Here is a 26,230-nt window from a genome sequence, read left to right as displayed (position 1 = left end):
ATGGTAGAAAAACGATCCTCTAAAGAAAAAAGCTTGTTGCACCTCTTGCAAGGATAACAAAGTTTTATTTCTCATCCCAAATGAAAAGAGCGTGTCAGTAGGGCCATTTAATTCTGACTGCAAAGGAGCACACTGTTCTGTTCAAAGCAAACGCATTATAAATGGCAATGTTGTCACCCATGATGCAAAATTGTATAAGGTGTTCATTCCCAACCCCCATTGGCTATCCCTTATGTACCTATCGCCTATTCCCTGTAGAGCTGCGGTAAATTGGTTGCATGTTCTGTATGCCAATTCCCTTCCATGTGGTCTTTGGCCTTGCCACCTGAGGCTCTATAATCGTGTTTGACGGACCATTTGAGAATGTGTCCCTCCCCATGGGCAACTCATGTGATGCACACCTCATAGTTGCGCATGAGCTCAGTGGATACTCTCGAGGTCAAATTAGCCCTTTCAAATAAGAGGCACTTTCTCGGATTCTAGACACGCAGACGCCCCCGCCATGCCTCCCTGGCACAGAACTAACTTTGTTGCCATCACCCTGTGCACCTCGCAGTACAAATCACTGAACAGCATGCTCTGTGCTCCCCCCTTCTCCAGGCTCATACTAATCAATCTGGTTGTGAGGGATTTAGGGGAGCTGGTTGTGGACACACGGCACTTCAAATAGGATGACCACCCTCCTGGAGGGACGCTAGTGCCCTAAATATGGGCTGTGATGTTTTGGCAGCTCAAAACCTTTTGCCTGGCTCCTACGAGATTGTCCTTTGGGGACGGGCATAGCCCTACCTGAGCCTGGCTATTCATTCCTTTCTGATAACACAGGCTTGCAACATGAGACAATGGATGGTTTATCTATCCCGCCTGAGGGCTGCCTTCTCTAACGCCTAGCCTGGGAACAGGGATGGGAAAGTGCTTTGGAACTAGGTGCCAGGATACGCTGCTGCCTTTACCAAGGCCACCCTAGTCCTTGATTCTAACATGGCGATGTTTCAGTGCTTTCTGCTGCAGGACGGGCTAGCTATTGCATTGATAATCCAGATCACCGTATTGCTATGTTATATAACCCCGTGGATACACCCATATCCTGGGGCCTTCTCAAGACACATAATCCACTACATCCTTCCCACGCTCACTACCCTTATGTCGCATATTGCTTACTCTCTCATCCCCCTGCAGCCTTGCCTCTTGGTTTCTTTGTGTCTTTAATATATGTTCTTCAACCTGAACCCTTTGGGGGGAATGGGGGAGCTGGACATACACCCCAACACTATTACTACATGTGGTAATTGTGAGGGGTCTCCATCTCATAATGAAGAATCAGACCGCATAGCAGACTTTCAGAAAATCTGGATGCATCTTTTAAAAACCTTTTTTGCCCATCTCCACCCTAGTATTGAAGATGGAAATGGATTCTGCAAATTAATGGACAATGAATAGAATGTGTGGTACAATATTGGCAATTCTCTGCTTTACATTGCAAAGGGTGTGTGAAAAGGTGGCTAAACGTAGGGATAACCACGTCCACCCCTCCCCACATTTGGGGGTTTTACTTCCTCCCTCTTCTAAAAAGAGATTTTTCCATTAAACCTATGCTCTAGTACATTTCTTTACTTTATTAAAAATCATGAAAAACATATACAGATGCTAATTTTGTTAACATTGTAAATTGCTTTAAGGGGAACGCTTACGTTGGCACTTTTGTGCAAACAGGTTTCCTCTGGGGAATTTTCGTCCTTTTCATTGTGGAGTGGAAATGAGAAGTGTAACGATGGCAGACGTCTCTTTATACTTACCTATTTGCACTCCACATTGCAAATGGGGCAAATTCTGTCTGCCATGTACGCATGGTAGGCAGCGATTAAAATGATTTCTTATGGAAACCGCCTGCTTTTCGCAAGTGCAAAAGCAGGCGTATTCCATAGAAAATTATTAGTTTCATGCCAGCATGAAAACCTCATGCTGGCGTAAGATCAATTTGTTTTTGAGGGCACAGGAAAAACAAGAGGCCGAAATATAGTTCTGTCCTCAAAAACAGTTAAACTCCCCCAGAGCGTGAATGGAGGCGTTAAAAAGGGCGTAGCAGTGTTAGGCCTGTTAGCCCCTCCATTTATGCTCTGCAGGACTCCAAAATGAGCTGCACAGTGTTTTATTTACGAACATTTTTTTCAAGTTGGCATTTAACCTCTTAATATAGCAATATTTATTGCATGCATTGTTCATACGAACACAATGACAGCATTATTATTATTATTATTATATCATTTAGTGGGATGTAAAAAATAGGCGGCGTTTGACAAATAGTGCACACCTCCTGATGAGGCCCTCTGTTTAGAGCACTTTCCCTGAAGACAATGTTGTCTTTCTCTTCACAGTTTAGCATTCATTCAGCTGTATACAAACTATTCCTCTCTTTCCCCGAGTCTTGCAGACATAGTAGCATATTATGGTCTGTCTGGTTTTGTACTCCTAATGAGTATTTCATTCTGTTTTTATTTACAGATTTGATCCAAGCCACCAATGAGACGAACGTGAATATTCCCCAGATGGCAGACACCCTCTTTGAGCGAGCAACAAATAGCAGCTGGGTTGTTGTATTTAAAGCTCTAGTCACGACGCATCATTTGATGGTCCACGGCAATGAGGTGAGTGCAAAATGTTTCATCTACAAAGTGACCACGTTTATGACCAGGCCTGCGAAAGCAAGCAGTTTATTGTTATTTTATTAGCAATTTATAGAAATGTACATGAGAGGGGGAAAAACAAGCAGTTATTGTAATTGTCTCCTCATCGTTCAGAAATTCCTCATCTGCTTCGCCTCTATATGTTTAATAGCAGTCAGCAGGTATTTTGAGACATTTTTAATATTTCCTTGAGAATACTTCAGCCCCACCACCCCGCCCTCCAACAAAAGGACCCCATATGCTTTTATTTCATTTTGAAGTTTGATTCGGGAATGTATTAATTGCAGAGCTGCGAGCATAGAATGGTGGACTCACGCATGATCATGTAGGCTGGGATCGTGCTGTGCGCCAAAGGATCTATTCTTGTAGGGCGAGGATCCCATCACGTTGCTGCTTGCTGTCGTCCTATGTAAATATACTGATCTCCAGGGTCAGTGAACAAAATACTATTAGAACCCGGGCGGCTACGGCTCCCAAAACCAGGCCGAATCGAACGATCCAACCTCTGGCTCGGTGCAAGTTGTGAGCTGCACACATCTGCCCTCCTACGTGCCCAGGCCCACCGCTGCCTGGCCTCTCTCCCAACCCACGCTCGACCCAGCTTACGTGGGCAGCTCCCACTTTGTGGTCACTGCACAGTAGCCTGCAGAGCCCATGATGGAAATGGTAGAGGCACGGTTCCCATGGTAGCCGTCTTTTGCAAACCTGAGGTGCAAATAGCAATAATTGCACGTTTCCGTGCCCATATCGTGTGGTAATGGTCCCGGGATCCTCTTGAAAGGCTCTCTGTGCTCGGGCCTGTTAACATTGGCTCCCATAACACCAGGCATACATTGAGCCTCGATAAATACACATTATGAGTTTGCTGGTATCAGGGTGGTCAATCCACCCAGATACCACCCAACTGTATTATTGCTACTGGCACTTGGTCCGGAATAATTACTGCCGGATCACGAGTGACAGTTCCATGGGGAGGATTTGCAAGTAATACTGCTGTTGGTAATATCAGCAATTTTTGCCAGTAAGATGCCTGACTTACATCCAGCTCTTAGCTGGAGGTAACTCGGTTGCACAACCGGCCAACTTGTAGTTGACCGGTGTGGTCATGTGCCAGTAACTTAACAGCACATTATTACTGCACTGGCCAACTTTCAATGAGGCCCAATATTGTCTTTGAGCACCAGCCCCCAACCCAAAGGGCAAGCCCTGGAATGTAGGGCACAAAGTGCTGGGCCACCGTGGGTCGGTATCTGTGGGCCAAACTAGCACACTGTACAGCTAGTCATTTTGGTGAATGTTACTGGACCAATGTGCTTTAAAATTAAAAAATGTCCAAGAAAATGCTCACCAGGTGATGCTAAAATAGATGGCTATGAAAAGTTATGGATTGCAACTCCACAACATGAGCCATTTTTCTTAGGTGTCCAGGGTTATTTGTGATCCTAGTATTTAAGTAAAGAAATGAGACAAGTCGGCCCCGTTTATTAGCTTGCACGCTAAAAACCGTTAGCACCCCAGCCTAACCCGCCACCGACATAACCCCACCCTCCAACTCACCTGCCCTTATAAAATCCTTGCGCCCTTTTCCCACATTCATTGACATATCCGGTAGAAACACTTCATCCCCCCCCCCGCTCCCCCCCCAGCTTCAACCAATTTGCTAATTTTCAATGATCCATAGTCTGTCTGCTACTTACGGGGACTCAAGGGTAGCCATGAGTTAGTTTCCTTCTGGATCAATGATTCCGTTTGATTATTTCCGGCCTCCTCCTTCTCAGGCAAGAGGCGTTGGTCAACTGCTCCATGATGCAGTTCCATTAAGAGAGAATACCCTATTGTAGGGTCCAGTACAAAACAGTGAAATCCAAAGATGGCAACTGAGTGGCCTTCACCCAGTGCCCCGACAGTCCTAAAACCTCCGATCCGTGTACTCTGTATGGCGCCTGTCCCACTATTGGACTCTCAGGGACAAGTATTGGCTTCAGCCAGTAGATCTGGGAATTCCCAAACATGTCTACAAGAAGAAAAAGTAAAATAACATCTCGGGCTCTTACATTTACCGGACATCATCCAGGTATACAACACCCGGGACATCGATCTGCAATAGATATTCTCATTATCCCACCTGATTAATTTTCCTTGCACTCACGTACGGTGCAGACTGTGAGATATCACAAACATCCTACCTTTTAATTGACCATGTACGGCCGTCGTTGACACTAGTCTGACTGTGTCAGTGCGATCTCGCCAAACATAAGCAGTATATTTAGATGTAGGTATGTGCATTGTCACCAAGCATACTCGATCAGTATGTATATACATGTGTGTGCACTTAGTTTTGTTTGAGTACTGATGGAAAATCTGCGTTTGCAGTAATAATCGGGAAGCCCATTCTAACGTGCTCACAAAAACCAACACCATTGCAAAAAATGTGTTGCTAAAGCAGCCTCCGATGTGAGAGATTGAAATTATCTTGTTACCATGACAACTTCTAGGAAATGTGTTTGTCTGTAATTTGGTGGGAGGTGTAAATGCAAAGCGAAGACGAGTTTATAAAGTATTAAGTTCCATGAATCTGATAGCGGGGTCTTCTTAGTGTGAATTAGAACCTGCATTTTAAAATAAAGCTCTGTGAAAGTGTTATACTCTTGTAATTTCCTCAACCTTTACATACACTTGCTTTTGTTGATACTGTTGCAATGACACATCAACAGCAGCTTGTGGGCAACTGCAACAAGGTTAACACCTAATGCTCTCAGTCGCCAACATGCATCTTTGAAAGATGGTTGCTGTTGCACGCAGTAATTATTCTGGCCTTAAAATCCTGGTGCCCTTCATGTGTGTGTTTTTTTTTTTTTTTTTTTTTTTTTTTTTGTGAAAATTGATACAATATGCTTCCAAAAACCCTGGGCTCTTGTTTGTCCTTGCTTTTGATATTTTGGTCTATGTTGCATGCCACGTGCACATGCCTCAAGGGAGCACATCTGCCAATTTTTTTCCAACATTGTTGCTTTCCACACATAACGTAATAGGTGTTTTTATAGAGTGCACGTTCACCCCCAGAGCAGTATCGTGGCGCTATTGACAGATAACAGATGTTTGTTGTTACCCAACTCAATGTTACACATTCACAACGTTGCTTTCCACACATAACGTAATAGGTGTTTTTATAGAGTGCACGTTCACCCCCAGAGCAGTATCGTGGCGCTATTGACAGATAACAGATGTTTGTTGTTACCCAACTCAATGTTACACATTCACAACAACCGTGGAATGATGACGGGCTGAGTGGACTTGCCGGGATTCAAATCTGTGACCAAGAGGTCAAACACAGGCACTTGTAGTGGATGCAGTAGTCCACTGAGCCGCAGACCTGGCTGTAGTTCAGTGAACTCCTCTTTGCAAAGCTGTGCCACATTCTAGGCTGCTTTTTGGGTGGTCTTTTTTTTATATATATTATTTTTTCTTTTTGAGATTTTAGACGTTTACAATGGATGTAGGGTTCTTGAAAAAAAAACATAAATTGGAAAACTGTAATCAAAATTCAGTAAATATAGCATTTCAAATTTTAGACTGCATGGACTATTGACACCCACTTAATGTGGGTATCGGAAAATAGGGAATGTATGGACTGAGGGGGTAAGAGGGCAGAGGGTCAGGTCTTAGATGGCTATTCCGATTTTTAAAGTTTGATATGCAGTTTAGTTGCCTCCAGATTGCGTTCCTTAGATTAGTCTTCAATGACTAAAGTTCAGAGATCATTTCCTAAGATCACTTTGTGTAGCCGACTTTTATTAAATGCTCGATCGACTATCTAGGGAGGCTAATTTGGTAATTTCAATTGCCCAAGTGGTCAGAGGGATATTGTTGCTTTTCCATTGTCTTAATGACTTATTTTACTTGTTATCAGGGTCCTGGTGATCTATGCCTTTTCATTCGTCAGACAGTTTCCAAGTAATCTAGGATGTTTCTTAGTGAAAGTTTTGTATTAAGTATCTTGTTAATGTATCAGCTTGGAGTATTCCAGTAATTCTTGATTTTATCAGACCATACCAAAGCATATTGGTTATGTCCACATCATGCAAATTATAGCACCAACATTTTGTTGTCGTGTGACTGGCATAAAAGTCTTTTTCCTTGAGGAATATCGTTTTTTATCATTCAAAATGTTAGCATTTCTTGCCCTTTTGTCAGCTTCCTAATCATTGTAGGACCTTTTTGGTCTCAAGCTAATTTAGAGTTCATAGAGGATTCCATCTTGGAAGGGTTCATGGCTTCAAATAAATATGGCATGGCAGTCCATTTTTCTTGCACGGCTAGTGGTATGTTTTCCATGTGCCGATCAAGAGTTCTGAGAGGTTTTCATCCCATTTGTTTCTGGTCCTCTACGGTGCTGATCTCCTGTCTGATCCACGCATTGGCCACCTGCGCACCCTCTGAACTCGGGCCCAGGTCCCTGCCTGTCCAGCTGCAAACCCGCACTGCCTCTGGCACCCCTTGCACTTGTGGTCTGTATCTGTAACCCTACAGTCCCCTCTCCTGCACTTATTGACACTCATTGTCTGCATTTCTGAGCACTTGCCACCAGTTGGCTGCACTACTTGTTGTTTCCTGTTGTTTCCTTTGTCCTGCACCTCTCCAGCCTCCTATGAGCCCCACCCCCCGGTCCGGTAGCACACCGAGTAGAGAGCTCGCTTTGACCTCTGTGCGGAGCCTGCTGATGTAGGTTCGAATCCCGGCAGGGCCAAACTCAGCCTTTCATCCTTCCAAGGTCGATAAATGAGCACCACACACCGGGGGTAATAATAAGCAGCACTCGGATACCTCAGGGTTCATAGCGCTATATAAATGCTAAATTTATTATTATTATTATTACTTCTCTCCTCCCCTTTCCCTTGCACTTGCCCGGTCTGAATGTCACTAGGACTAGTGACTAGTAAGATAGTTGTCTAGTAAGATAGTAGTTTCTTGTCCGCCCTCTGTTTCAACTGCTCTTGCCTTGTCGCGCCTTGAAACACTTGTCTATAGGCGCATTATAAATGCCATATATCACATGAACCAATGAGAATTCGTTGGCAAAATGTCTTTCAAGATCAACCCGCTTGGGATCAGATTTGCTCGGTCACAAAGCCAAAAGTGTAACTGATATTAAGTAGGTTTGATTATGGCTGCGAAGTCATGGAAACCGAAATCCACCTTTGTCCATCTCCATTGCATCTTTCACAATGGCAGGAAGGCCTTTTTCCGCCCTGTCCAGAAGCAGTTACATAATTTCGTCTCTAATTTGGAATATATAGTGTGTTTGAGGCTCACCCAGTTCGTTTTGAACAGGTATAACATTTGCCAACCTAGCCTAAACTCACAGGCAGTTTGGACCATCTCTCTATACAAGGGGTTAATGGCTGGGGTCAGGTGTCCTGTATGAGACAATGCACTTCCTTTCTGTAGGTTGATACCCAACTATATCATCTCTTCTTCCCCATTTTCATGAGAACATGGCACAATCCTCTTTGTTTATCATCAAAGAGATTAACAGCAAGCTCAATTTCGAGCAATTTATTTTCTAACCATGGAAGCAACCAAATTCGTTAATGAGACCGCATAGTTCCTTTGAGCTGTCCCTCAGTTCTGACAGTTATCCCATCTGCAAATAGTAGTATCTTGCTCTCTGCACCCGATATCTTGATACCTTCATGTCTAGATGGTCTTATTGTTTAAGCCAGTTGTTCAAGGGCAAGAGCAAAGAGAATCTGGGAAAGGGGATAGCCTTGTTTTGTATGTACCCTTTTCAATGCTATTTGTTCAGATAGTAGGCCGTTGCTGTTCTCTTGTGTGGGGTCTGTGGTGTGTCAGAAGGAGGAGTCGGACACATTTTGGACATGTTGACGCTCTTTTTCTAAAATGAGGAAAAGGCCTATCTATCCCTTTTTGCAATGGGGGTTTCCCTGTATTACTAAAGAAACTCAAGCTGTATGTTTGTTGTCAGGAAGTCCAAAATAAGCTGTCCAAGGTCAAAACCTAATTCTATCTGACCCTACCACTAATATGAATATATTAAGTAGGCCAAGGGAATATCCCATCTCCTGGTCATTTCCCGTTATACATACCTTCTTCCTTGTGTCTTTTTATCAGGGGTTTTACCAGGTCCCCTTGAATGCTTAATATACAAATGTCTGTCTGTAGTAATATGGTTCTTGTACTCTTCTCTAGTTTCCTTGTATCGTCAACCGTATAACTCTCTCTGGTTAATATTACGTTTCTTATATGGTACTTCCGAGACCCTCTTCCATTTCCTTACGGAGTTCGTGTAGCTCCTATCGACTGTTTTTGGGTCTTATATTCTCTGTAGAGATTTATTTAGAATGTCTCTCCTAGATATATTCTCTCACACTCCTGCCAGTAAGTTTGTCCCTCACTTTCTTGACACTCAATCTCTCTTAGGTTTTGGTACACTTTTAGTTATACTTGTAGTTTGTTTCCTGTGTTCTTCCTATTGGGTTACATCTCCTTTATTATGTTCACTTGCTGGCCTTAATTCACAACACATGGGGCACTGTATCATGGAGTGTTTTCCCCACTCTTTTACTTCAAGTTCTGGTGATCTTCTCCCTCTTTCCCAGGGTTCTTTTTTTGATTTTTCCCTCTTTTTCTCAACCAGCCCTTTTTGTTGCATTCTTTCGTTTCTTCATATCTCCAGTTTGTCTGATTTATTAGGGGAATGTCGCCTTCCTGGCTTTCACACATTTCACTTCTTACATCTGGTTGCCCCAGAAGTCTCCCACCATTCCCGTGCACCCCACTACCTGTGTTTCTCCAGGGTGACCTTACATGGCTCGACAATTCTTTGGGTAGGTAGTTTGCCTTACAGACTTCTCCATCTCAGGCTTTGCTCATGTCTCGTTATCAGCATCTCCGTGAGATGTTGCATTCCACAGACGCTGGAGGCTCGGAGTTGTCAGTGCTCCTTGTGGTAATGGTCTCCGCATTGTTCAATGGGCACCTGGCCCACCACGGTAGGACTGTGGTCACGCCACCATGTTGGACAGGCTTGCTCTCCCTGTCCCTACAATGGTCTCCCCCTTGTGTTCGTTGTTGGCTGTCAGGCTGGCTTTCTGCATCTTTCCAATTGCTGCAGACTCCTCGGCTTCCTCCTGTTCCACCTCTTCAAGCCGTACTTCCGTCAGGGTGCTTCCCCTGCGTGCCATGCTCTCCCCCCTTGGGATCCACTCGTCTCTGGAAAGTATTTTCTTAGAGATACTCTTTGCCTTTGTTTGATCGACCATTGCCTGAAGCAACATCGAAGGTTGATACAGTATTCTTCAAGGAAGGGAGTCCCATATATGCAAATATGGTGGTTAGCCTAGGGAGTTCGGTGTGGGAATGAGGCCTTGTCCCCAAAGGGGAAGTCACTCCCAGTGGATGCTCACTTGCCCAAACCCCTAGGGAGGGTCTTGCGGACCGCGCTCAACTCCTTAACCTCAAAGCCGATGGCTACTCCTTGGGGAGAAGGGACGAATACTCCTGATTCATGTCAGTTACCTCATGGAGATTGAACACTGCATTTCAGAACTTCTCTCCTAAATTAAACTGATTTACCATCACAATTGAGTATGGCCAGTTTACATTGTCAAGTCTTCTGAGCATTAAGACTCGCCAGTAGTCTGTATTCCAGTTTTACTCAGACAAAGCACTTGAAATCTATCAGTTGTTGGATGTTCTAGCTCCCGCCGCAGTTCCTCATGAAACCAATCTGATAATTATGTATGATTTCCCCCACAAAGGTTCCCATGTCTGTTGGCCCAAATCATTGAGTATTTTGGGATAAACGCTGATCAGGATAAAGGTCCTGTAGTAGCCACAAAACAGGACATAACTGCCTAGCTTTGGAAACACCACTGTTATGTTCTTTCATCATTTGGGGGAAGATTCCTCTGGTTAGAGGTTCATCTTCGACCCCCTCTCAAGAGGGGTGGGAGGTGAGTACATCCTGGAAGGTAATGTAAAAGTTGGCCCTAAACCCATCAAGCCAGGGCCTTAGCTTGTGCAAAGTCAGAAATGCTTTCCCATTTTCATTGAGGTTTAACTTTTTATTCAGAAACACTGTTACTGTAGTTTAGCTTTCTTCAATCTCTTATTTAGGAATGATTTTATTGGTTCTTGAGTATTTTGGGGCAAATCATTATACAACACTTTTTATTGATGCTCAGTGCTTTCATGTGAAAGAAACTTTGAGTGTATAATGGCGTGTATTTGTCCCTCTAATGCCTATTGCTTAATTGTATGTGCCAAGAGTTGCCTGACCGGTTTCCACCTTCGCAATACTTGTTGTGTGATGAATTGAGCATATTCTGTGATTTTTGAGTAAATCGTGTTCAGTTCATGCTTTTCCAATTCCCTTCTTATTGATCTATTAAGACCCCCTTCTTCTCTCAAAGTCCAGTTAGGCATCTTGTTCAATATCTAAGTTCTTGATTATCCAGGGTCCTTCTGTGTGCAGATTCTTTGAATAGTTCCCTGCAGAAAAATTTTAAGCGAGTACCAAAGAGTGCTTATGTGGGGGACTTATCCTCGATTTGTCATCAAAAAGTCAGTTATCTTTTGCAGGATTATTTAATTGGTTTCTTTGTTATGAAGAAGTAATGAGCGGAGATGCCAAATCCAGCTATTGCATTCCAGTGTGCCACGTTCAAGGTATATTTGGGGCATGATCTCACAGAAGTGTGTTTTCCACTAATGCATGTTAATGTTGTTCTAGTCATTTCTGTATCCAATAGAATTAGCTCAATTCTTGAAGGGGTTTGAAGCGCAAAGTAGAATGTCTCTTCCTGTAGTATTTGATTGTCTCCAGATATCAGTTAAAGCTATTGGGTACTTGAATTTGGTCCGCTCCCTTCAATTGTTCTCCTTCTGAGATATATTGCTGTGATCACGAATCTTGTCAGGGTATAAGCATAAGTCTCCTTGAAGGATAGTATTGGGGGGGGTGCAATAGCAGGGTGCCTATTCAAGCATTAACAATTGGCCTGCTACGCGAGTCTACTGGCTGTTCTAAGCTCTATACAGATCTTCTGGTTTATGGGTGACGCTACTCATTAGGTTTTGGATTACTTCCAAATTATTGGTCTGTCATCCACCTCTAATAGGCTGGGTTTGGTACCTGACTTTCTTTGACAAGAAGGGTCCTGTGGCATTACTTAATCCTACACAAAAAGTTGTCCTCTGTAATATCCAGCTCAGAGGCTCCAAATTGAAGGTGGGATCAGTGAACGGGGTAGAGAGACTGTCTATTATTATTAAAATGGGACCTAGTCCGCTACAGGCCCATACTTAGGAACATATTATTTAAGTCCAGTGGAACCCATCTCAGAATTATCTGGTGTGGCCCTGGGCTTTACCTCTAGGGAAATTCCGAGACTGAGGTGTAGGTCGCCATTTCCTTGAGGTACCAGCTCAATTATTTTTAAATAGAATTTGATTGGTGGTGGAAGGGTTGGAAGAGTTCTGGATCACAAAAAACTCCTCAATCTACAATTCTGAAGCATTGAGGATCGTGTAGTTCCATCAAGCACCGTCCTCTATGAGCGTGCTTTGAGCACGTTTTCCGTCCATGATATTGAACAGGGATTTTTGTAATGGGTTAGCATTCTAGGAGAATTTATAGTCCTTACACTGTGGCAAGCTTATAAGATAGCAGCCAGGTTATTTAAAATGCAACATGGTAGGGATAGGTCAGAATAGTATATGCCTTTTTTGTGCCATGTCATGTTTTTCAGTATTCCTTAAAACGCATGAATCACAGAAGGTACACGTTGACCGTTTGGCAGGTTGATCTACACTTCTGCCTTCCTCCTTTGAAAAAGTGATTCTTGATGGTCGGGCCCGTAAGCTTTTCTGACTCTATGAAACAGCTATGCATCGTCCACACCCAGGGTTCCACGCATTGTCCCATTTGTTGCCTAACTCGCCTTATCTCACTCAGGCATGCAAAGGAACATTATTTTGTATAGATATCTCCACAACCTGCCAAGATGAGTACCCATAACTGAAATTGAAATGCATGGGTTTTATGGAGCGGGCAGACATTGAATTGAACTTTAGTGTTGCTTCCAAGTGGATTGGTACAAGGCAAAGGATGGGGTATAATATCACATACAAATACAACTTCCCTTCTGTGGAAACGTGTTGAGCAGATTATGGTGATTATTACTTTTAGAGACTCCTTTGCACAGTGCATGGTTCTACATAAAAGTCCCCTTATTTCTACCTGGGAATGGCTAGACTGTTGCCCTCGTGCAAAAGCCAAAAATCATTCCAAGGCAATCGGATGCTTCAAATCCTTGCTGACAAAAGCATGATTGTTTTTAATCGTATTCAAGATTTCATCCTGCAGTGGTTACCTGGGAAAAGAGGACAAGTAAAATGGTCGCTGGGTAAAGTCAGGTTGGTGATAACTGCACCACCGAGAGAGACTGTAATCCATGTTGTTCTCTCCTCTTTCACATTTATATTTTGGTGTTTACCATTGTTTACATCAAATAGGATAGCCACGACTGCACAGTGGCCTTTGAGTGTGGCTTCTGTGCTACTGGTGCAATTTGCTCCACTTTCAAAGATGTATTTTTAAATAATACATTTTCTTTAACCTATGCTTTACCATTTTTTTGAAAAAATGTAAGGCAGCAAGTTAAACTTGCATCATGTGAACCAAAACAACATTGACATCAATCGCACACAGGCTAACAGTAACCAGATAAAATTCAGAATTATTAAATGACACCATAAGAACGTTCTTAATGTATGTACGAACAGGATAAAAGGTCTAAAATCACAAAAACAGTATGCACTAACCTTTTGCCTGTGATGGTTTTGGGAAAGGGAGTTGCACTTTCCTTTTCATATTTTTTTAACCTCATAGTGAATTGAACGGATCTGGTGAGGCCACCCAATGCAGCAAATGTGCTGCAATGCCCTAGCGCCTTCTATGTGGCTGCCTCAGCTTGTTAGCCAAATATTTATTACAATCTCGACAAGGTGCAAGTCAGTAGATTTGAATTTCTTATTCAAGCTGTGTTAAGGATTCACTGAATGCAAGGTTTGTCTCCTAGTAGACAATGTACAGAGATCAGAAAGGTCTGAAAAATAAATTTGATGACGTGTCAACCGGTTCTGGCTCTCTTTGATGGCTTCTTAAAGAGTACCCTCCACTCATGGTGCCAAAAACCTGTCTGTATGCCTAGAATGCTCATATTGTAGGGCCTTTTCGTAACTCCAAAGACAACTGAAAGCCTGTACATTTCTATTATCCCTACACTAAGAAGACTCAGTGAGACAAATATCCGGTCCCAACTTGACCAATGAGATGTAGCTGTGTGTAAAAGGCCAAATAGCGGGTTTTGGAACTTGTCATCAAATATCTCATTGTTCTTTAAGAGCATGATATCTACCACTCATGGTTTTCCTAGCATGTGTACAATCTCAAAATGTATAGTTTTTTTCCCGTTTACATGCAATCTGGTTATGCCATGCCACCAAGAGACATGTCCCTCCACTCTGGTTGTTCAAAAGAAGACCTTTCACTGTTACTTGTAAGGCATGGCTTATGCCATCATGTCTTTACAGCCCCTACAAATGGTGACATATATATATATATATATAGATGCTTAGTAACCCCATATTGCCCATGATTTAATCGAATCCGAAATGTCAGAGGGAGAAAATGCCGAAAGTCATTTGAATGAAAATTACTTTCGATTTTTCTCTCCCCCAGACATTTCTGGTAACTGGCACCCCTCCAGCCCCTTACTTATCTTTTGGCGGAACACTTCACTGTGTGCTGCTGACGACTCCAACCCTCTGCAACACCGACTGCCTTTGCTTAAGTGCATGGGAATTGGCGCGCTGCAGGGTCCTTTTTTAGTGTTTATTTATTTTTTTTATTTTCGCAAACTCCTGCCATCTGCAATGCCATTATAGCGAACAAGGGAGCAGGGCACACCCCCTGCTTCCCTTGCTCACTATAATGGTCATGAATGGTAGAATTATCTGAAGTTTTCGGCTGTACGAAATTTTGGTACAGCCGAAATTCAATGAACTCTACCATTCGTTTTTTTCCCCAGTCTTTTATACGGGTACCGTAATTCCACACATGCCACACGTGCTGCAGGGGATAAAATAACTTAATCTCTGAGGGAGACCCAAAAGCAATGTCAGCATTATTAGAAATATGAGACTCAAATAGGTTTTATGGACTTGGGGAAAGTCAAGCATTTGGACGAAATACAGTATGTTTGCTCATTTAATACTTAATGTGGTCAAAATCCTATGCCAATGGTAGGATTCGGATTACTGAGGCCAACGCTGCTTACTACTCCACCACCATTGCGGCATCCTCTAACAGGAGCAAAGCCCTATTTGAAGTCACTGCATCTTTCTCTCCCTCCTTGCTGAAAGGATGGGATTCTCTGGCACTCTCCTGAATTGGTTTACCTCCTACCTCTCAGGCAGACACCAGGCTGTCCAGATTAACTTGTTGCATTCTAAACAACTCGAGGCCTTCGGCTCCATCTTCTCACCAATCCTTTTAAACTTTTACATGGAGCCTCTGGGCACTCTCCTCAAAGATCCCAATATAGCCGACCACCAGTATGCAGATGATACTAATTTGTACAGGAGAGTAAATGGCACGCAGGACATCATTTGTCTCTGCGATTAACAAGCAATCATCCAGGCCTGGATGTCGACTGTCTACCTCAAACTAAACCCATCCAAGACTGAATTCGTCCTCATCTGTCTGCCCGCTAAAACACAATTTACCTAACACTGGCTCAATGATATGTGCCTAGAAAGATTTGATATACACCTTTAAGACTCCGCTTACTCAATCGAGAGCAATCTGTCCTTCCAGAATAACATAGTCAAGAAAGCCCAAATAGACAGGCTCAGATTCTCTACTCTTCAAAAAATCAAACCCTTCATCCTGCCGCAGGATTTCCAGACTGTAGTGCAGGCCCTTGTGGTCTCGCACATCGATGGGGGAAATGCTTTCCTGACAGGGCTTCTACCTACTCATTTGGCTCCCTTAAAAGTAGTTCACCATGCTGCAGCACGTCTTATTAAGGGAGCATGCAAATCTGACCAAATCACCCCTATCCTACGCGAACTACTTTGGCTTCCACTCCAGGGCAGGATACTTTTCAAATCTACATGTATCATCTACAAAGCAGTCACGAGAAGCACGCTAGTGTACCTGGTGGCTAACTCCCCATATCTGGTGGCACATGCTCCTTGCCACCATATCAACCAACCGGCTTGAATCCTAACTTGTCCGCAAAGAGAGGACCCGTAAATAATCCTTCTCTGGAACTCTATCACGGTGTCTGTTTAGAATGCCCCACAATTCTCCAAATTCTCAGATCATGGCTCATTCAGCAACACCTGCCCAAGAACTAATTCCAATGGATGCACATAACGACACATAGACCGCACAGTACTGGCCTACTGTTAAAAGATGCCAGCTAAAATCCCAGCTACCCACTCTGTACTGCGCTCTGCTGCTCTCGAGCTAGGTCTGTGCTTCAAATAATACAATTAAAAAAAATATATTGTAAGGTCTCGCCTCCTTTAGAGGGTTGGATGTTTAATGCAAGATTGAGAATAAAAAATAAAATGACGGTAATCATACTGGTATGTGAGATATATAAATATAGAGGCTCAGTCTGTGGATTAAATCATAACTGTTGCAGTGATCCAACAGGATAACGGTGCACTGGAAAATGCCCCAGAAGAAGGTTGATACAATGTACAACCGAAACATGTAGGGCAATAAATAGATCACATTCTTTATCTCCAACATGCAACTTTATCATGGGCCGGGAGGATAGCTCAAGGACACCACGTTTGTCTTGGATGCAAGACAATGCAGAGCAGCACAGATTTGAATCCCAGTCCCATGCTTAGAGATTGGTCTCCAGTATTAAGTCGGTTATAAAAGATTAATGAACAGATATGGTTTTGTGCAGATTTCAAGCTAATATAACTGTGTATACTTGTATACATATTTGTGTTTCTCTAATAGTGTGGTTCTTCTTTTGTGATTTTGTCCAATGTGTATGCTATTTATTTATGTTTTAATGTGTATTTGGTGTGCGTTTGATTCATGCATGAGTAGTTTTGCACAATCCCTTTGAGGATCAATGCAATAAGAAGACATCTAATAGAATAAAAAATTCATTAAGTCACTCAGAGTAACATATCAGGTTTACATGACAGTAGCGTGACCCAGCTCTAGTTTATTTTTTTTACCCTACTAATTCGTATCAGGTCCCTCTATGATGTTAATGTAGGGCCTTTATTTTTTTCCAAGTCTACTGTTAATCCGAGATGGGTCATAGTTAATAAAGAATGTGGATTCTGTCTCTCGCATTTCTCAGATGCAAACACCCAAGTTCCTTAGGGGCTTGGATCCCACAATTGGATGTCTATCTGTATGTACATGTACTTTTTTTAATCTAGATTTTGGGTGCACTGTACACTGATATTTCTGTGTTGCAAGCATTGAAAGGGCAGGGGCTCAGATTTCCCCACTCTGTAGAAAAACGTAAGAAAATGTAATTTCTCACAGACACACAGAAATTTCGAGCTGTTCCTTCGGGGAGACATGCAGGTTCCGGTTAGGACCTTTGCAGCCCGACTGAGCCCTCCACTTTTAAGGCAGAACCAGAGGGACCTTAACTGCCTCAAAATGGGTTATGTCTCACAGTGGACTAGTTGGTCCTGCAGTGCTTTAGTGGCCCAACATATAACAAAGACCAGAGACGTGAAGCAGTGGAAAAATGAGAACGTCAATCACAGACCTTATTAGCCTTGAATGCTAAGGCTTCGATGAAGATCCCACTGGCTCCACTGAGACGACTGTATGATATTTGGACCTTAATTTTCAAGCTGTGGACCACTCTGTTCCATGCATGCGGTATGACTTCAGGGTTACATGACTTCTCCACATAGAGCTTTTGAGAACGCCTCTTCCATTTCATTTTTTTTAAATCCTTGACAACCTCTTCTCTTACATTTCCCTGTCAGGGATGGAAGGGCTGTTTTGGGGCCTTTCCATTATCCCTTTCAAGGTTACATGTTGCCCACTAACTAACTATAAAAGTTCACTATTCCCTGCTACCCCAAATAGCTTGATGGAGAAAAATGCTATAGTGCGAGAACTGTTCACTCCTGTGACTGTCTAATCATAATGGATGCCCTTAACCTCTACCAATGGTCAGTCCTCTATTGTGCAAAGCTACATTTGCACCCAATAAATACTCAAGATGAATAGAAAATGTTTTAATTCAACTGTACCCAGTGTCAACCATTGGCAATTCAGCATCTCAATAAGATTCCTGTTCCACGTCACACACGACAGTGGTATGTCACATAGCATCCTCTCCCTCTACATATCGGGCAAAACTGTATTCAGCAGAGAGGGTGGAATCATGTGCCAAAGTGGTGTCCAGAATGAAACTCAAAATCTGAAACCTCTTTGTGGGCAGAAGCAATGATAGATGCCCAGGTTGTAAAGTGTCGGAAGGGACAGACACCAACTGGATGAGGCTTGATTTAGTGAAAAAGCTTCTACCAACCATCTTTCCTGGGAAGTAGAAACATTAGCTTTTTTAAGCTCCCAAAAACCAACCCCCGACTACCTAGGATTTTAATAACTGTAGTTTAAACTCATTCAGCAGGTTAGTGTTTTCTATTGCTATTGTTGCTTTTCTACGCTCCGTGCAGAATCACATATGGTTTTGACGAAGCACACTACACGCCCACTAGTAATTGAACCAGAGTTTACATCCTTATCCTACTGCCAACAGAGCATGGATTGAGGCTGTAAGTCTCTCAATTGGGATGGCTGCCTAAAGCCTCCAATTTCTGCAGATAAAGTAGCTTGAGTAGAAACCCCGCCAATTTTATGGGTGTGCTATCCTGTATTGCTTTTGAAAGGAACTGCCTCTGGACCTGAGCTAGTTCTGTGGAAACTGGCTGGAGGATGGGAGTCTTTCATAGATGCAGTTGAAGGAGCAGCAAGATGTTACCACTGTGTATTAAAGAAAGTTCAGATTGATGAGACACCGGTCTTGCTGTCATTGGCGGTGCCATCAGCTGTGGATTGGAAGTGAATGCCTAATCCAACAGTTGTAGTGATGTCTTGGCTTTGCCTGAGCTTTTGTTTAGTTGCTTGTTGGTTTGGGCAGCACAATGCAAAGCAGAGATGTTGACCTTGCTCATGAGATTAAAAGGGATTTAAGCATTTGGTTGCTGGAAGACATAACTAGACAGAATAAAACCTGCAGTTTTGACGCAGTTGTTTATGTTGCTGAAAGACTGTTACAGTTTTGACTTCTTAATAATTTTAAGGATCACATGGGGTTTTCCTTCTAACAGCAGATTCAAAACATTGTTTTGCCTTTATCTGGAGTCCCAGCGACTTTAACCAAGATGCCCTTGTCAATGGGAGGCCTGCACATACTGTGCAATAGGCCAGGTGTGATATCCTTTGACCTGTGAAATGCTTGTCTCGGACCCTCCAGGCCTAAACTCAACATAACCTTGTATTCTTTTTGGAACTGGAATGGAAGTAACCTTGCATAGTTGTAAAACTCATGCCACAGATGGATGCCTTGGCTAACTGTGATGCATTGGCAATGTCTGTCTTCTCTTAGTGAAAGACCAGCAATCTAGAAAACCTTTCCTGCTGTAACACTGTAGGGAATTTCCGTCTTCCATGTGGGAGGGCAGCATTTTTCCCCCAATGGAAGCGAACACAGAGACAGCCATAAAAACGAACTCATCCTTGAGTAAGCTGTGCTTGTTCGCTGACTTGGACCAAGAGGCTCTGGGTAGATTATTCTAAGCCTGTTTATATATGATGCTAAGAATGTCCAAACCGGATTCTGCTGGTGAGGCTAATGCAGACCCAATACTATCATTTTATGCAGTAGATATATGGAAGCTCTTGTGAATCCTTACCAAACTGGGCATGAAACCCCGGTGTTTATCTGGCACGCTACCCTACAGACTCAAGCCTAGTTGAACAATTACACGACTGTGAGAGGTCATTTTGTAAGAATTCCCAGATCAAAATGTGTCACTTTTCTAAGCTTGTTCTCCCCTATGCTTATCAATTTGAAGGGAATGACTTTGGAGCGCATCAGTATATTTACTTAGGGACCTACTTTGATTCAAATCTATCATGGAACATATCCCACCAAAAGAGGAGAGCCATGCCAGTTATCATTGTCGTAATTCTTGGTTTTACAGGTAAGATTGGGAATGTGTCCTGTTGGACCCATGTTCGACCTACATAAAGCAAAGCACTGGGCCAGGTGAGGGCTTATAATTAAGGATGCCTGATGCCCACCACTTAGAGGTAATACATTGTAATATCTTGGGGACCTAGAATCAGCCCCCACTCTTACTTCTCACAAGATAGGCTTCCCCTTTTATCGGGCATCCTGTTTCTTGTGCCCTTACATTTGTGGGACACTTGACTGATTACATAGGTTCGTCTCAATTGAGCCATTATTGATGATTTTACTTCTCTAATGTAAAGTTTGAGAGTGACTAAACTATATAAAAGTAAAACTGAACAGTTCTGCAAACTATCATGGAAACCTGTTTCCGACAGATGAATGTATGCACGTAACCTTGGAAAGACTGGAGTCTGTGGGACTGGGCCTGCAAACTATTAAGGCTCATATGATCATCTCAGATCATCCCTATATAAATGCATATACTGTAGATCCCTACCCTACCTCTCCCACGGAGTCACATTTACTGCCAGGCCGCATCTGGCAACCCAGATGGACCCGCAGATATCGAACAGTTGTGTATTTATGGCATGGATATTGTCTTTATCCAAGATGGCGGACACCAGTTATCGACCTCCAAAAAAGTAATGTGACACACGTAGTCCTCAACAGAACATTACCACATCTAAATGTGTGATGAGGTTCTGGCAGACCAAAGCTGCGTAAGACAAAACTGCAGCTCACCATCCATCCCACGCCTCGCAAAGCAGAAGGAAGATGCTGACTGCTGGGCGCTTCGCTGACTCGTAGCTTGCTTTAGTTTTTTAGATTTTAATTTCTTTAGTTATCTGTATGTCCCAACCCTCAGAACTCTAACGCCTGGAATGAATTAAACCACGTTTATGGCTTCCTGATATAAACAAACATCACCTCTGTTGAATCCAGTACAGAAAGCTGGGTGCCAGAACTGATGGGCAGACTGCTCACTAAACCTCTCAGCTAGACTGTGCTGAAGTGGCGGTACATGAATTCTCCAATGGAGGGGCAGGGTATGAAAATCTGAACAAGCTCCCTAATATTGTTTGCCTTCTCATCCCTGCAGTGTTATCAATGTGGAATGCCACATTTTAAAGGTGTGCAGGTAGAAGACACCCTTTGCCAGGTGGGAGGGTCGAACTCTGATATTTATAAAGTATGGGAGTTTCTTTTCTCCTACATGGTTTTAGAGGTGTACTGTCTTCAGCGTTTCCCTGAACAGTCTGCTGAGGTCCAGATCAGACAATAATTTATGATAGTTATGTTAATGTGGTCCGAATCAATAATTAAACAAGCTCAAGAAAATGGAGTAAATACAAGTGCACTTGAACACCCAGCTTTATTAAAACATGAATCGGCCGGTTAAATATACACAGCATTCCCTAACATTGCAATGTAAAATACAAGCTTTTAAGTCCAAAATATGTCACAGGTGATGGCATGGTTAGTACCATTGGTTAAGTGAATGAAGTACCTATACATTGTATACATGATGAATATTACTATTGTATATTCTTTAACCGATGGCTCCTCTTAAGGTCATCCTACTAAGTGTTTACACTATGCAATGCTACCTTATTGGTTGGCACCATGCTCTGGACACAGTCCTAATTGGTGAGTGGTTTGCTCACCCGATGTTGCCCACTTTAATGTGATAACAGGCTGTGTGGTGGGGGGAGGAGATGGGTGGACTGGTATGATTCAGTTTGAAGAAGTCGACTCCCTTCCTAATGCCAGGCCTGAGACCTTCATATGCCCAATTGCTTGTGGCCTTGATGCTGACCCAGTGTCTAGCTGCACCACAGAAATGGAAGGTGAGCTGTCTAGTCAAGCGATCATCGTTTCCGATCACATGTTAGGGGTGTGAGAAACCTGAAGGTGTCTCCCTAGCTAGTCCCCAGGGAGCTTCCATCCAGGTGGCCAGGACACAGCCTTCGCTATTGGATCCAGTTCCTGGGGGTGGACCAGTGAAGGAGAATCACCTGGATGGGTGATGTCCTTGGGGAGTGGGAGTGGGACACCAACGGGCGAGATGCAGTATTTTCCTTCTTTGAACATCTTTTCCCCATCCTACCACGTAGGACATTCAAAACCACTGCCCCCCCACCCCTTTGCAACAAGAACACTTTAGCAGGACACACCAGAGAATGGACTAACACCAGAGCAGTTTAGCTGACATGTCCCAATACAAGGCTCAGGCAAAGTCAGGCAAATGATCAGAATCATGCACACACCTGACAGCCCTTTCCCTTCCCGACAGAGGCGTGGACCAGGTAGGGCCTGAGAGAGCAAGGTCCACCCAAAATCTGTAAATGCCCACTCAGAAGCATTGTGTGGGCATTTACAGATGTAAACTACCTTAGCTCCAGGCCCCACTTGTTAGCCAATCCATGGCTTGGGACTGTGTGTGTAAAGCTGTTTCGATGTCCGGATTCCGTATTTCAGAATGAAAGCCTTTCACATTTCTGTCCAAAATGGTGGTACCTTAGTTCACTCTCCTCCATGTTAATTTTCTTTGTGTCTCATGCATTGCATACCACCATACGATTAGTCCCTGCCCATGTATGCTGCCATCTACTTCTAACTATGCTGTAACCCTATCTTGGTCTGCTGCAACCATTTTAAGCTTGTATTAGTTCTCTACTTTTAAGCCCTGCTTGTGTGGCGCAACCTATTCTGCTTTTTATGGGCGGTTGCATTGTCCCTAATGTTAAAACTAACTGTTTGAAGGTTTCTGTTATTTTTGTTAGCTTGTATGTATGTTCACCTCTGCAAACGTCTGGGGCCAGATCTTGTGCTGACTTCATCTGCATCATGATAGTTGCTTATCAGGTTTAGCCCAGCTCAGTTACCCACAGGGTACAATAAAGCAGGGCTGCTGCAGGATATATAGTCTCTGTAAATGTGAGCTCAACCTACAGTGCTGGACTGGAGCTTGTGGTAAGGTCAGCATACTGACCTTGACCAGAGGGGTGGGGGACCCCTCTTAGCCTGGGATGGGATGCCAGAGACATTCTAACCCCAGAGGGGAGGGTGGAAGTTGGGAGGGGTCCAGTTCCTGTCCCCTCCCTAAGTGCTTAGATAAGATTTGGCAGTACTGCTGTCAACCCCCCCTCCCATATCTCTGTATGAAGATGGCAGTCAGTCTTTCTACTCATTGCTTTCAATGCACAAATAGCGGCTATCTGACATGGACTTGAGCATAATTAATTTTCTTACCTATGATACAGATGTGGCGCGGTTTCATGACATGAACTGAAACATTACTCATCATGGACCGCCATTGCCCTGGTGCTGTGGACACGTTAGACACAAATGGACGGGGCTTAGCCACCTTTTTATGTGCTCTCCTTTCTGTAACACCTCCCAGGCAGGGAGGAGCAGGCAAGATTTTCTGGGGCAACCAATCTGCATAGCCCTGATGTCTGATCAATCATGCTTCGGCACAAGTTATTCCCGATAATCGCTAACTTTTCATAACCTTAGGGATCTTTAAGATCCATTCCCATACCCATTACTAATGAACCTACATTAAGTTCACTTCTCAGTCCACCTAAAAATTGCAGATCCACAGGCTGTACTCCGGTTTACCCACAGATTGGACATCCCAACAGCTTTACAATAATTATCCACCCTTGTGACTTGGTTTCAAAATTGATTCCATTCATGAGGGAATATACCACACCTGTGGAGCCCTTCCTCCAAGGTCAAAGCCCAATATGCAGCCAGTGTGATTGTGAAAGACTACATGGTATTGTTATCTCCGTTTACTTGGGGTATTGGGGTGTTGGTGCTGGAGTCTCAATTTTACTTTCACTGCAATGGGAGCAGAAACTGTATTTTCTGGCAAAGCGACCTACTGCTAGTTTGGTTTTGCTACAGGGTTGTCACTTCTCAGTTTAACTGTAAGCTCATCGTTCTGTCACCACACCAATACTATTTGCTTTCTTTTCTGAGTCCCTCTCTTCTTTCACATGCCTAATTACTGCTCCTTTTTAGGATTCTTTGAAATTGGAGATTGATTGCAGGCAAACTCTAGATTAGGCATTCTACGCGATGCATTGACAGAAATGATCTCGGAAACTCTGTGAGGGAAGCTGCTGAAGTGATACGTTAGTTACCCCATCTGTGAATTCATGAGGCATGTCACTTATGCACTACTGTGACAATTCTCCATTATTACATTCCTTCATCCGAAGAGTGGTCTTTACAATTGGTTTCTTTGGATCATCTTCCTTCTGCTTAGAAGACAAACCTTGAGACCCTAATGCATTTCTGCTTTATTAGGACATTGCATTCCTTCTCTATAGAAATCAGCCACCTTACAGTTGTGGTGAATTCTACCCAGCTCATGGCTTTGGAGCACATTAATATTGGACTCAAGTTAATCTCCCCCTCTTCTTCTACCTATCACTTCCCTCTTGTTTTTGCCACATATTCATCTCTATACCTCCACCTTTTGGCGCCAACACATCTGTCGTTTGGCTTAGCAAACAGAGAAACCCCCTTGTTACATGGAGTGTTCTTTATAAACTAAGCTGGAGAAAGCTTCCACATTAATGGGACCCATGTAAGCACATCTCAAGTCCATCACACAACCTCCCACCAACTATATTTGGCCTCAGGTAATATTTTCTCTAGATACTGTCATCGCTGTTGAGTTTTTTTTTTTCTAAAAGGGCAGACCATTCCTCGTTGTTTCTCTCACGCTTACCAAATATCTCATTGCGTTTAAGAAATATTCATCCCAGCTGACACAACCATGATGTCTCCTCTTCACTTCCTGTGTTTTTTCCTGCACCAAATTGCCTACTGGCTATTTCCCCTCCTGCGATCACTTCCTCTCACCAAATCCTGCTTCTTTCATACCCACAGGGCAATTTATGACACCCTGGTGTGGTAAAACACTCCTTGTTGGACAAGATCAGGTGCCGTAGGACCACTAGGGTGGTGTTGGGCACAGTGTAAATTCAGAATATATAAATCACCTCGCATCTCAACTGGGCGACAATTTTGAGGAAGACTCCATTAACCTGGTTTTCAGCTGTTAGGGCCATGTCGGTGAGGGGGGAATATAATAGATTTCTCCCTGTTAAGATGCAGACCGGAGTACCTCCCAAAAGCCCTACACCACTTTGAGTACCTTAGCCACATGCTTCGATGGCTGGTGAATGTGTCAACCACGTAGAGTGATATCAACATAGGGGGCCCCCAGTCTGAGGCCACTTTCCCCATACCTAGCTCTCAATTGGTCCACAAAAGGTTCAATGACAAGAAGAAACAGCAGCAATAGGGGGCCTCCCTGCTTCGTGCTGCCTGCTAGGTGTATTGGGGAGGACAGAGTACCATTTTTATTCACACTAGCCGTGGCGGCCGTGTATAACAATCTTACCCACGACTGAAATCAGGGATCAAACCTGTAGTTTTGGCGAAAGTGAAAGAGAAACAGCCAATATACCGCATTGAATGTCTTGCACATGTCTAGCGAGATAGCAACTGCCCGTGCCACATGGGTGACCATTGACATCGCGCCATACAACCTCCGTAGATTAAACACTGTGTTCCTCCCAGGAATGAATCCACTTTGTCTTTATGTATCAAATGAGGCAATAATGGGAGCAGACGACTCGCTATACCTTTCACGAAAATGTTGACATCCACATTAATTAGAGATAAAGGGCTGTATGATGCTTAGTCGGTAGGCAGATTATCTGGTTTTAATAACAATATTATCACAGCCTCCCGGGGTGATTACGGCAACTTTCCCTGCACCAATGTCTCCTCCCATAACTGCAACAAATATGGGGCCCACGCCCGCTGGAATTACTTGTAAAATTCGACAACCAGGCTGTCTGACCCGGGCGCCTTTCCATTCGGAAGCCGTCTAATAGCTTCACTAATCTTGTCTGGCGCAATTGGCCTCTTCAATGCATCTGAGGCCTCGCAGGACAGCTGGTACACCGGCATCAGCTTGAGAAACATGTTTTATTTCGTACCCCGATGCCTTGACCTTTGGTAGCTACAGTGCTTCATAGTATGCACGAAACAAAGCATCAATTCCTTCCTCTGTATAAGCCTGTTCACCCAATTTGTTATCTACATATGCGATAGGGGTCCTCCCACATTCCCGGCGCATGAGCCGCGCCAGCCGGTGCCCCAGCCTGTTCCACTCCCCATACTGCCGACCCATCCCTGGTCTAGCCATCAGTCGAA

General features: G+C 43.6%; 1 protein-coding gene across 1 annotated transcript in view; it reads left to right on the top strand.

The window, feature by feature from the left end:
- SNAP91 (synaptosome associated protein 91) overlaps nt 1-26,230 on the top strand; it is a 1,173,930-nt gene that overhangs the window by 215,436 nt on the left and 932,264 nt on the right. The window contains exon 3 of the mRNA XM_069606330.1: nt 2,503-2,645. Within this exon, the coding sequence (XP_069462431.1) occupies nt 2,503-2,645 (143 nt within the window). The remainder of the gene's footprint in view (nt 1-2,502; nt 2,646-26,230) is intronic.

The sequence above is a fragment of the Ambystoma mexicanum genome, chromosome 4p (genome assembly GCF_040938575.1).
Source record: "Ambystoma mexicanum isolate Mex_15411 chromosome 4p, UKY_AmexF1_1, whole genome shotgun sequence".
Lineage (NCBI taxonomy): Eukaryota > Metazoa > Chordata > Amphibia > Caudata > Ambystomatidae > Ambystoma > Ambystoma mexicanum.
The sequence above is the reverse complement of the archived record's forward strand: the minus strand, read 5'-3'. Positions and strand labels throughout refer to the sequence as shown.